The sequence below is a fragment of the Gadus morhua genome, chromosome 6, assembly GCF_902167405.1.
Source record: "Gadus morhua chromosome 6, gadMor3.0, whole genome shotgun sequence".
In the NCBI taxonomy this organism is placed as follows: domain Eukaryota; kingdom Metazoa; phylum Chordata; class Actinopteri; order Gadiformes; family Gadidae; genus Gadus; species Gadus morhua.
In genome coordinates this window covers 11172930-11185699 of record NC_044053.1, presented here as the reverse complement: position 1 = coordinate 11185699, position 12770 = coordinate 11172930, and the positions used below count along the sequence as shown (strand labels likewise).

At 50.1% G+C, this 12770-nt stretch overlaps 1 protein-coding gene across 3 annotated transcripts in view; it reads right to left on the bottom strand.

Annotated features, from left to right (window-relative positions):
* The window catches only part of pip5k1bb (phosphatidylinositol-4-phosphate 5-kinase, type I, beta b), a 30502-nt gene that overhangs the window by 4636 nt on the left and 13096 nt on the right, over positions 1-12770 (bottom strand). For all 3 annotated transcript variants that reach the window (XR_003977177.1, XM_030359610.1, XM_030359611.1), the window contains exons 6-12: positions 12252-12404; positions 11532-11828; positions 3608-3816; positions 2971-3054; positions 2026-2074; positions 1751-1835; positions 883-1050 (exon numbers count right to left, since the gene is read on the bottom strand). Coding sequence is in view for 2 of the 3 variants with exons in the window: in XM_030359610.1 (XP_030215470.1) it covers positions 883-1050; positions 1751-1835; positions 2026-2074; positions 2971-3054; positions 3608-3816; positions 11532-11828; positions 12252-12404 (1045 nt within the window). In the remaining variant the exon portion in view is untranslated. The remainder of the gene's footprint in view (positions 1-882; positions 1051-1750; positions 1836-2025; positions 2075-2970; positions 3055-3607; positions 3817-11531; positions 11829-12251; positions 12405-12770) is intronic.

Sequence of the window (12770 nt, the reverse complement as noted above, 5' to 3'; positions counted from 1 at the left end):
ACCGACAACGTCACGTGACGCCTGACCTCTGTGCAGGCATATTGCCCTGGCTTGCCACTGTTGCTTTTCATGCACACACGCACGCAGGCACACACACACACACACACAAACACACGATAAACACCAGTAAGGTCACGGCGTGTTATCGAGAAAGCGCGACGGAAGCGCAGCGCTGGTTACACTTAATAAGCATTTGCTTTCTTGCATAATTCCCCATTCATGCTCCCCCCCCCCCCCCCCTCTCCCCCCCCCCCCCCCCCCCCCCCCCTCCACACACACACACACACACACAGGGGACTATTATCCAGAGCACTGCTTGTGCCTTTCTTTCCTCCCTGGTGTGGCCCCCTGTGGAAGCGGGGCCCTGCTAGGCCGATGACTCACAGGTTTACAACCAGCAGCCCCAGGCTTCCTGTTCCTGATCCACTCACAGAAGAAGGCGGCCGGTTGTCCAAGGTCGACGTCACACAGTACAAAGCGGCCGCGGGACGGGCCGGAGCTGCTGTACTGCAAATGACCTTGGCTCGGGCCCTCGGCTACAGCTCAGCTCCAGCACAGCCCCAGCCCCCCCCCCCACCTTGCTGCGGTGGGTGACAGCAAGGTACCCCCCCCCCCCCCCCCCCCACCCCCACCCCTCAGACACAGCGAGAGCGTGTGTTCTCTGCGTGACGTGTGTTACAGCCCGCCGATGGTTAACGGGTGGCAGGCTGGGGACGGTGTGTGTGTGCGTGTGCGTGCATGCTCGTGTGTGGGTGTGTGGGTGCGCGTGCTTGCATCCGTACGTGCGTGTGCGAGTGCGCATGCGCGTGCCTGTTTGCCTGCCTGCCTGCCTGCCTGCCTGTGTTGGTGCGTGTGTGTGTGTGGTGCGTCCAGTGCACCCACCTTGTCCGTCCAGGCTGGCCAGGCTGCGGGCCCCCGCCAGCCTCTCTCCCCCCCGGTGGTCCCGCTCCTCCGGCTGCTCCTCGCCCTGCAACGACAGGATCTCCTGGGAGGAGGACTTGAGCGCCGGGATGGAGGAGCGCGTCCTCTTGGACGGGGAGAAACGGATGGCTGCACGAGGAGGAGGAGGTGAGATAAACATCAGGAACACGGAGCAGTTTTCCCGCCCTACCGACAACGTCTTGCAATGCACAATGCGATGCATGTCGAGCGAACCCATCGGGGATACGAGGAAGAGGAATACGAGGAACACGAAGAATACGGCGAATAAGAGGAATAGGGCCTATGTGGAACACGATGATAACCATCCAACCCCGCGATCATCTGACCCTCCCCTAGTGTGACATGCCGTCGGCTCGTTGAATTAATTTTCAGTAATAGGCCCGGTGGTGATGGCGGTGGTGGTAACAGCCCTGCTAAGTCCTCAACTCATCCTCACTGCTCACCCCCCCCCCCACCTAACCGTGCTCAACTGGCCCCATTGTTCTCTGGCCTGCATTCACACTAGGCCATCTGGCCGTGGCCGTTGGCCGTCGCAACTGTGGCCTGGCCACGGCATCTGTACCGTGGCGGCCCGTACCGTAGCAGCACACCTCTCCCAAGTGGCCAAGTTGGCCTGGCCTGGCCATACTGGCCACATTCACACTGGCAGATTTGAGCACGGTTAGGTGTGAAAACGGCCACGGCCACGGCCAGATGGCCTAGTGTGAGTGCACCCATAGTACCAATTTATAGTCCACATGAACGACGTGACGTGACCAGACACCCAATTATTGTGCTGCTCATATAATCCTAAACGATCCTGACTTACTCTGCGTCTTCCGGAACACCCGCGTGCTCATGAACTTCATGAAGCGGTTGGCGTAGAAACCAGGCCGGTGCACCGAGACCGAGTCCTGGGGGGGAGAGAACGAGAGAGAGAACGAGAGAACGAGAGAACGAGAGAACGAGAGAGAGAGAGAGAGAGAGAAAGAGAGAGAGAGAGAGTTTAAACCTTGGAGGGGTCTGTTGCGACAATGTGAATGAACAGCCCCGTTCATCATCATGTTCATCAGCAGATGTGTGAGTGAGCTCTTTCCAACTTACGCCGTCGTAAACCAGCGCTTTCCACGAGTGCTCCAGCTTCTTGATGAACCTGGGGAGAAGAACCATGTCGTGAAATCGTCTGGAATTGTTCTAACAGCAGTGAACGCGAGGCCTGATGACATGACGCAGAGTTTGTGACTTGGATCAGAAATGAAGGGCTACTTTGAGTTTATCACTTTAAATCTCTTTAACGCCAAGGATTTAAATGCAATCGTTGAGACCTTCGGATGATGTTATTTATACTATTAATGAATGAAAGGCTGCTCTCTGTTTCACATTCATCCCATCCCTCTCTCGTTTCACTCTTAGTATTGACCACAAACATCTGTGACCAGAGAAGACTTGTATAGACCACTATGAGTTGTGTAATGTTGTTGAAGCAAAATTAAAGCCAGGGTCTTTGTTTTGGCATGTATACCCATCAAATAAGCCCTCCAGATACTTTTTTCATTGAAAATCTAGTATAGAGTCTGCCCGGCGCAATGTTTGGCCTCCATGTTATTGGTAAGGGGCACCGCAAACACTTCCAAATCTGCATTTTTTAACCACCAATATTGATATAAATAGCACCAAACCTCTGCAGTATCTAAGGGTCCCTGTTGTGAAATCAGGCACGACAGGGACCCTTTGCCAAAACAAATTTAAATTTTCGTCGGAATTACACTTTAAAAGAAAAAAGACTAGAATGTCCCTTGAAAAAGTGATTTAGTCACTCCGTCTACAGGGAAACATCTATAGGTCTTGAGTGAGGCATTTCATCCCCCATCACCCAGGTGAGTGGTTCATAAAATAATCTATATTGTATATCTGTATATTATTCATCTGTATCGTATGATTATTCTCAACGGGATTATACAATACTTTTCTCACTGTTCAGGTACACACATTGGATTTTTTTTTCATCACGTTAACTGAAAATGAGTCTTCGTCTGTAAGCCACCGTACCTGTATGACTGCAGAATATCGATTATTCCCAGGAATATAAGCAGCTTTTCGTCTTTGTGCGATTTCGCCGGGATTCCGCCCATCCTAGGAAAAAGGTTAAAAATAGGCCGTGACGGAGATGGAGTCATTGACACCAGCTGCTTGAATGCAGTCAGTCAAGACAAACATGCCAGTCATTGTCTGCTCAGCACCCTGGATCCCGTTGACATTGTGGTGTTGTGCTTTCTCACGTCTCCGATTGTTTATTCTGACAGCTTTTAGAACAATTGCCCTGGTCTGCACGGGCGATTGAAAACAGAAACTGTGTTTGTATGAAGTGTAGCTATGGTTATAGATGGGAGGATTACTGCTAAGGCTGCTTCAGTCGCCCACGTAGGCGAAAGGCACGCACGTGCACCATTGTGTGTGTACGTGTGTGTGCATGCATGCGTGTGAGCGCTTGAATATGTGATTGTGTGTGTGTGTGTGTATGTGCCTGCGTGTGTGTACACTGCGTACAACGTCTGTGTGTGTGTGTGTTTCTCTTTCTGTCTGAGTGCGAGTCCGTGCGTGTGTCTGCCGTTCAGTGACTATCTGTTTGTGTCTTTCTGATGTGTGTGTGCGTCCGTGTGTGCGTCTGTGCGGGAGCCCCACTCACGTGTGGTCCGTGGTGAGGGCCTCGGCCGCCTTGCCGTCCCCCTGGATGGACTCCAGGGCGGTGGAGTAGAGCACCCTCTGCACCACGGGCCGCTTGCCGTCCCCGCCCCCCGGGGCAGGCCCCGCCTCCCCGCCCTCCCTCTGCTGCTGGTCCAGCACGTGCACCCCCAGCAGCAGGCTGTAGTCCATGATCTTAAAGCTCTCCAGGACCTGGGAGGGGGGAGCAGGGGGGAGGAGGGAGGAGGGGAGGAGAGGAGGAGGGGGGAGGGGAGGAGAAGGGAGGGAGAAGGAGGGAAGGATAGGGAGGGAGAGGAGGAGAAGGGGATGGGGGAGGGAGGAGGGGAGGCGGAGGGAGGAGGAAGGAGGGGTGAGGAGAGGAGGAGGAGGGAGGAGAGGGGAGGTGGAGGAGATAGGGGGGAGGAGGAGAGAAGTAGGGGATAAGGGGATGGGTAGTAGGCAGAGGGGAGTAGATAGTGGAGGGTTGGAGGGGAGGGAGGGAGGAGAAGATGGAGGAGGAATGAAGGAGAGGGAGGTGGAGGAGGTTGGAGAAGAAGAGAGACGGTAGGAGGAGGAGAGACATGGGGGTTATTAGGATGCACCAGGGGTCGTGCAGTGCTTTGCGTTACTCCTTGACTCCGGTGGGATTTAAGCTTCTCTGCACTCCTGGGATCAGCCCACATACTCTCCAGGAGTATTTCCATATTGGCACTGGGATACGTTACATTTGATCGGTTGCACATTGGGGATAAGAGGTGTTTGGTGTTTAGAAACGTATGCAAACGAAACAAATGGTGTTTGTTTTGAATCCTGAGCTGTTTGCCAAGACAGAGCACACTGAGGAGAGTGTTGGCTCTGGTGGCTGGTCGGTGTGTCACATGTGTTTCACCTTTAGCTCACCTGAAGGGCAACATTACACCACCTGTTGCTTTAGCCAAACAACTTTGGCGCCGCAAAGACCCAGAGAGACATAGATCTTAGTCTGCAGGAGGACTGAGAAGATCAACAAGGTGGGCCGTCATCACAGTTAGCCCAGTGTTACGCACTGACCCGACTGAGGACTCTTTCACCCATTTTCCCAGGGTCCCTCTCTGACGCCATGTCTCCTTCACTTAGCGCATGGTCACATGACTATACTAGAGGGAGAAAGGAGGAGGTGGGGGAGGGTGGGGGGGGGGGCAGCATGCACGGAATGGGTCCAAGCTGCCACTAGTGGTGGTTGGTTTCTGCAATGGCATTGAGTGTGTGTGTGTGTGTGTGTGTGTGTGTGTGTGTGTGTGTCTGTGTGTGTGTGTGTGTGTGTGTGTGTGTGTGTGTGTGTGTGCGCTCAAACAAAACAAAGTTCCCCTCCTCTCCTACTATACAATGCCATGGTTCTATGTTTTATGTAAACTAATTAAAATTCTACCTAAACCCATTAAATCCTTTGCCAACAATAGTGCTATTGTATGATATTCTCCTGCTGCCACTCACACACACACACACATGCTGTGTGTGTGTGTGTGAGTGAGTGAGTGAGTGAGTGAGTGAGTGAGTGAGTGAGTGAGTGAGTGAGTGAGTGAGTGAGTGAGTGAGTGAGTGAGTGAGAGAGTGAGAGAGAGATAAAGAGGAAGAGAGAGAAAGAGAGAGATAGAAAAAGAGAGAAAGCAAGGGAGAGAGAGAGACCTTAACCAAACACAATGAACTACTTGATGTGATTGTAATGGCTACATGAGAGCCACATTAATACAAATATTGAATGAAAAATATAGTTTGTTCAAATTATTCCTGTTCCACAGAGGCCTACAAATAAAGACTTATTTACAGCGTATTTTGATGTGTTTTAATGTTCCCAGTAACCAACTCAAACACACTGACACACGCACAGGCCAGCAGTGTTTAACATGGCTATATCTCCCTTCTCTCCCGTGCTTGCATTCGCACACACGGATATGATATGCACACACAGAATACACACACGTACGCATGCACACACAGAAAACACGCACACATAGACACACAGGAGAACATACACACAGTAAACATAATGAGCGACTCAGAGCAACACTCAGGTCTTTGTTCCGGATATCAGATTTTTCCATATCGCTGATTTACATCCCTTCTTCCCAACTCCCCCGCTCCATTCAATCAGCAGCCTCTTCGGACCACCGCCAGACGCACAGAGAGACAGCCCACAGAGCACCCTCACTATGGGGCCACTATCCAGACGGAGCAGCGACCAGGCACACCAACTCAGCCATCACAACACAAAGGATCCAGCTGCAGGCGTCAACCCCACCCAGCCCCACCATGCCAGTGTACTGTGAGGTCCCAGGACGTGACTTGAAGTAAGACCAGAGAATGGCTGTCTTTATGATGGAGTGCCTGAACACTGAAGCCTGACGCTCTGACGCAGACACGGTCTGTATCTGCGGAGGTCCGGATCACAGGTGCAAATCCCTTCGTCTCTTCATAAACGCTCACAAGATTGTTTGATACAAGAGTGCATTGGGAACGCTCGCACATACACAAACACACACACACAGACACACACACACAGATGTGATGCGACTGAAGTGTTTATAATCTAAGCCCGCCAGTACCTGAGTCTGAATCCAAACAGAGTCATATGCCTACAGGCATGCCACTTTGATAGCAAAGGCTAATGAGAGCAAAGTCTGTCAGATACAACCTATTTTAATGTCGCCTGGGGGCTTGTTGTTCTAAGGGTTCATGTTTGAGTATCGTTTAAGAGATTTAATTTGAATACACTGTTTCCGTTGTTGGCCGAGTGAAGTGAGGGTGGTAGCCACTAAACGTGTCAGGGTCGTCCCAAGACCGCAGGGGGTTCAACTGTGACCTTAAAGGGCTACGTATGTTGTTGTTGTTGTTGTTGTTGTTGTTGTTGATGTTGTCCATGCCTGCCCCATGTCCAACTTAATAGGAAAAGACTTCTGCATGCCTCTTTAATTCGATATTTTATCTCATTATGGCTGTTCTTTCCCCTAAATGAAATCCAATAAAGCCATGAAATGTTGAAATGCTTGTCTTTAGGCTGCGCTTCAGCGTAAGTGCTGCGCTACTTGCTTCTTAAACAGGTAGAACGGAACTATCCCTCCCTCCATTACAATCATAACTCCACTCTCCTTGACAGCCAGAACACAGCCTTAGCGCAACAGCCATTCATCCAATCAGAGGAGCTATGCAGCTCTGGAAGAACCATTATCTCCCTCTGTCACTCACCTGAGCGTATTAATAGACCGTTCCTTCGGTGTCAACAGCGGCAGTGTGACGTTAAAGCGAGCACATGACGAGTTAAACGCTAAAGTGATTTGTTAAATTCCCTTCAAGTGACACACATTACCGTAATGCTGCTAATGCTCGTTAGGTATTCTGGAACATCGGACCCTCAACGCTTATTGATTGTGATTGATTTTATTGTTGGTCAAGTGTACATTACTCTGTCCTGTCTTTTTTTATAGAACATACATTGATGAACGCGGTAAAGAACATTGTCTATCGTTGTGTTATACTATACTATTGTGTATTTCATCACTTATTGTCTGAAGCCCCAGGAGCAGGCCTTTGAATGACTTTGTAGCTGACTGATCAAACTTGTACTTGAGTCCAGTATAGCATGAGAATACCCATCCCTCTTCACAAGCTCTTCTACGGAAAGAAAACCCCCCGTATCGCCCCCCGCAGAAACTCCTGACTCTCATCCTGTCAACCCCCCCCCCCCCCCCCCCCCCCACACACACACACACACTCGGCCTACATCTCCTGTTTGTTGTTCTAGCAAACCTCTCTCTCTCTCACTCTCTCGCTCCTCTCCGGGAGAGAAGGCTTCCAAGGGCTGCTGGCTCATGGAAACAGAGACAGGGGGTGAGAGAAATGAACGAGGACATCGAATTTAGGAGAGAGAGAGAGAGAGAGAGTGTGAATGAGAAAGAACGGCAGAGGGAGAGATGCAGAAAGAGATAGGAAGGAAATGATATTGAGAATGCGTGTGACAGAATGCGTGTGACAGAATGAGAGAGAGAGAGAGAGAGAGAGAGAGAGAGAGAGAGAGAGAGAGAGAGAGAGAGAGAGAGAGAGAGAGAGAGAGAGAGAGAGAGAGAGAGAGAGAGAGAGAGAACTTCTGCTTAGGGTGCACTTTGTTTTTTTCCGCTCGGGAGAAAGAGACAGGATGCTATGATGATAACAAACGAGCGAGAGTTTGGAGTCGCTAACAAACGCTAGCACCAAACCATCTGACCTCAATGCAACCCATCCCCTTCACCCAACAACAGGCCTACAGGTATGTAGAGGAGCCAGTGGTGGAACCGCCTCCTCCTTCAACGTCTACCCCTGGACTTTAACCTTCACGCTGTCCGTCCAACTGTTAAGAGAAAACATTGACTCGTGAGGTATGTTCTCAGGGAGTTCAGCCAGTTTTGTCTGACTTTTCAGTTTTTTTCCACATGTTCCCTATCCCAAATCCTTCAGCCTTCAAGTTCCCAAGCTCTTTCACAACCTGGTGCTCTAAGTGTTATCATTTATATGCAGTGACGGCTGGTGTCTGCCCAATAGGCTAGAGCCTTTAAATTGCTTGGGAGAAAAGTTGCTGGCCAAGCAAAAAATGAATCTTCAAAATATGAATAAACTTCTGATGATGTCACCTTCCGATTGAGCGCGAGCACAGACTCTTCAAACTTTTGAACTTTAAAGGAAGCTGATGCTTGCCTTTACGGGCACACTTGAGGAAACGCAACTATTGGGAAGCATTTAGAAAAGTGCAAATGCGGTGATGGTAAGATGGTGAAATGCTAGAAGTGAGTGGAGCAAAGTAGAGAAGCTTGTGCGTCATAAAACATGTAGGCAGTGTTAAAGCGCTGTGTTCTGCAACCACAGTTCCTCTCCCCCCCCCCCCCCCCCCCCCCCCCATGGTGAGGCAGAGTGTCCGCTGCAGAGAAGGATAGCCTGGAAAACAACGGCGAGGAGTTTTGCTTGCAAGATACTAACACAGAAAAGTCACAAAAGGAGAATCATATAACCAGAACATCAGAATCAAGGGCAAGAGAGGAACATGATCAAGAAAAGAGATTTGCTGATGTAACAGAGCACTATGAACATAGGGATCTAGGGATGGGTCCACACACAGGGGACCACGACAACTAATGTCGCCGACAAACAGATTGTCGTTTTAGGATTTTTTGATCATATTCAGCCACCTAGTGAAAACACCACTGGAACATATGACAAGCACGGGCCTGCTGACTGTTCAGAGAGCAGCTCTGGTCGTAAACAGTGAGGTCACAACTTTCCTACCACCAGTGATGGAGTCTGCTTGCTTGCTAATATCTGATAGGTTGGCATGGCTCTGAAGGAACATAGTTTTCCTTCCTGGTCTCTCTCAGCCTTGACTTTGCTCTCTGACATTTGGAGCCACACATACACACATACAACACATGCACACAAACAGACGTGCATACAGACGCACAATCACAAATGCACACACACACACACTCACACACATGCACACACACACAAAACGACACACAAACGCACGCACACGCATACATACCCTCACACACTCACGCACATACAAAAACAAACAGAGACACACACACACATGCATGCGCACGCGCAAACACACATGCGCGCACACACACGCGATACACACGCACGCACACACACACACACACACGCACACACATACACACACACACTGAATGCCGACAGTGATTTGTGTGAGTGTGTGTATGTGTGAGTGTAGCTGTCTTATGGTCTAATTTCTGTCACGCGGAACGTACTGTATATATGAACCACATGCACATCCCTGATCTCCACTAACCATCTCAAGTCTGGTGTCTGGCTACTTTGTGGGACATTGGGCCAGACTGACTCTCTTGAACATGGGCTTTGTGGGTAAACAAAACACCCAAACAGCATCATCCTGTCATCCCTTCTGTCTCACCCCGGTTGGTATGCAAACATCCTCCTGCACACAGGAATGTGGGAGGAATGCAACCGCAGAGAAAGCATGGCAACCGAATCATACACAAACAGATGACTACTTCTCCAATCCTCTCTCGGTCTGCCAACGTTTCACGTTACCATCACGTGTCTCGCACGCACGCATGCACGCACGCAGACAGACAGACAGACAGACAGACAGACAGACAGACAGACAGACAGACAGACAGACAGACAGACAGACAGACAGACAGACAGACAGACAGACAGACAGACAGACAGACAGACAGACAGACAGACAGACAGACAGACAGACAGACAGACAGACAGACAGACAGACGCGCGTGCGCATACGCACATACATACATACGCACACATACAAACACACATACACACGCAGGTTACACGTCGGCCTATTTGTGTGTCCTTCATCACCGCTCGCATACACCAAGGAAAGTCTCTTCTCGCTATCGGAGCACCTTCCTCCTTCTACTCGAGTTACCGAGAACTGTCTGCTTGTCTCGTGGAAGTAACTAAATCAATTGCGGTTTTGAGGTCTAACTTTAGAACTTGTTCGGACCAATTTCCTCTGTTTCTGTCTGTCTCTCTGTCCCTCTGTCTACCAGCTCATGGCGTAATGACACAGTGGTGTGTTTTATGAGCTGTCATGGCTGTCAAATACCGGCAGCAGCAGCCGCACAGAGAGTCGTTAAAAGGAACACACCGACCAGAGACAGGCTCTGTCTGGAGGCTCGGTGACGGTGTCCACCATAGAGACAGAAAAAAGGACAGAGGTTAACCCTTGGTGGTTAAAACTCTTCTTCAAACTCATGGAGCATGCTGGCTGTCCTAACCAAAGTGCGTAATGGCCCTCTCAAACAGGGAGAGAGAATTGGCTTTCACGTGATGGGTAAACACCGTTATGTGACCGGGAGGCCTGAGGTTGGTCCTTTCCCATGGGTGGAGTTGCATCTTTTTTTAACCATGGTGTATTCCCACCCCCCCCCCCCCATGCCAAACACAACCCCTCGCCTCCCAGATGTCCTGGCACAGGCGGTGACCCCGGTGAAGGATGCCCAGGCTGTCCCGTCATCAGAGGGTACCAAGGCCTGGGAACGTCCAGGGCCGGGCCTGAGAACCAACTGGGACCATGGTGGGACCACTGTGTTCATATGTGGTCTCAAGAATAAAGAAATAATATCAACTCAACTAATAATATCCTGGTCGAGAGATGACGAGACGTCTCATAACAGACTAATCAATATCTCATAATCAATGCATGACCTTGATCCTTCTCTGCTTTCAATCACTCTCCACCTGAGTGGAAGATAGAGAGAAATAAATACTGTGGGAGGTTGGAGCTGAAAGCTACCTGGTGACAGGTAGTGACACTTCTTGAAACAACAAAGGTTGTTTCAAGAATAAAAAGAAATAACAACAACTCTTCCTCCTTCCTGGTCTAGAGATGACGAGACGTCTTATGACAGACTATTCAATGAATGACCTTGATCCTTCTCTGCTTTCACTCAGTCTCTGCCTGAGTGGAAGATAGAGAGAAATAAATACTGGGGGAGGTTGGAGTGGAAAGCTACCTGGTGACAGGCAGTGACACTTCTTGAAACAACCTTTGTTGTATCAAGAATAAAAAGAAATAACAACAACTCTTCCTCCTTCCTGGTCTAGAGATGACGAGACGTCTTATGACAGACTATTGAATGAATGACCTTGATCCTTCTCTGCTTTCACTCAGTCTCCGCCTGAGTGGAAGATAGAGAGAAATAAATACACGGGGGGGGGGGGGGATGGGGGGTTGGATTGGAAAAGTACCGGGTGACAGGGAGTGAGCCTCTCAACGTTTGGTGAGCGTTTAACCATGACCTTCGAAGGACGCCCGGTGAAGTCCACTCCACTCCTCTCCCTCTTGACAGGCCAGAGGGAGAGGAGTGGAAGAGGAGGGCACCGGAGTTAATGATCGGCTTTGAGTGCCTTACCCGGCAATCCCTTTGGAGGGTCTTCATGAGGTTGTTGTAGGTCTCTGTGTCAAAGTACAGGCCGTCCAGCATGTCCTGGAAGTCCAGGTCCTTGTAGGTGGGATTGGCCTTCTCCCGCTCCTTCCTGGAGGCCCGCCTCTTGTAGGTGGAGCCCTTGAGGTCGTACATGTAGTTCATGTGCACCGAGCGAGGCAGCACGTTGTTCATCACCACCAGGCGGATGTTGATGCCGCCCGACTGGATGCAGTAGAGGCCGTAGAACTTGGGCAGCAGCGTGCGCGGGTTCTGGTTCAGGTTCTGTGAGGGCGAGGAGGGGAGGAAGGCGTGGGAACGCAGGATGGACGCGGTGAGAGTGGGATACAAGCCTAACCGTCATGCTCCGCGATCACAGGTCTAGAGAGTTCAACTCTGACTGACCCCGGAGGGGGGGGGGGGTTTGAGTTGACCGTCTGGATTTGCTCATGAACTACTGAACCCTGAAGCAGTGAGAGAACTATTGAATCAAAAAACGTTCCTCTTATTAAAATGACTTTCTCTAAAGAGTGAGAGTCCAGTAAAGGGGAAGTCTCAGGTTTTAGTTCCAAACCTGCAACTAGGGCACCTGTCACCCTGTATGAGTGTGATAAAAGCCACAGTAAAGAAAGAAAAAAACCTGTGTTGCTTGTCAACATGCCAGCTGGCACCTCGTTCGGCCCAGCCATCTCTCCCCCCCAGACTCACCATGTAGTAACCGGGCAGCAGTCTCTGCAGGAACTTGGCCTCCTTGTGTTGGACCGTTTTGATGATGAACTCGTCGTCGCTGGTCAGGTAGAAGAGCGAGCCGCTGGCCCCCGGGTTTGAGAGCTCGATTAGAGGCTCGTTCACCAGAGAGTACTGCGGAAAGGAGTCCCCAATATGGATGAGAGGACTGAGGACTTCACACTCACCACAAGCAAACAAAGGGGGATTTAAACCAGCTGTCCACAGGCACAGGCTTGCGCAAAGTTGGCAAAACAACGTGGAAGCGATTCCAAATAAACAGTATGTCCTGTGAGCCGTTTAAAACGAAATGTTTATTTACGTTTGCTTTTATACTGGTAAAAAAATAAAAAAGGAATATGTTGTTCTGGGTGGTCCGGTACAATTATATGGTTTTTTTCTGTGTGTTTGTGTGTGTGTGTGTATGAGTGTGTATGCCTGTGTCAGTGTGTTCTCTCTACATTAAGAATTAGTATGCCGTGGTGTCTCCCTAAATTAATG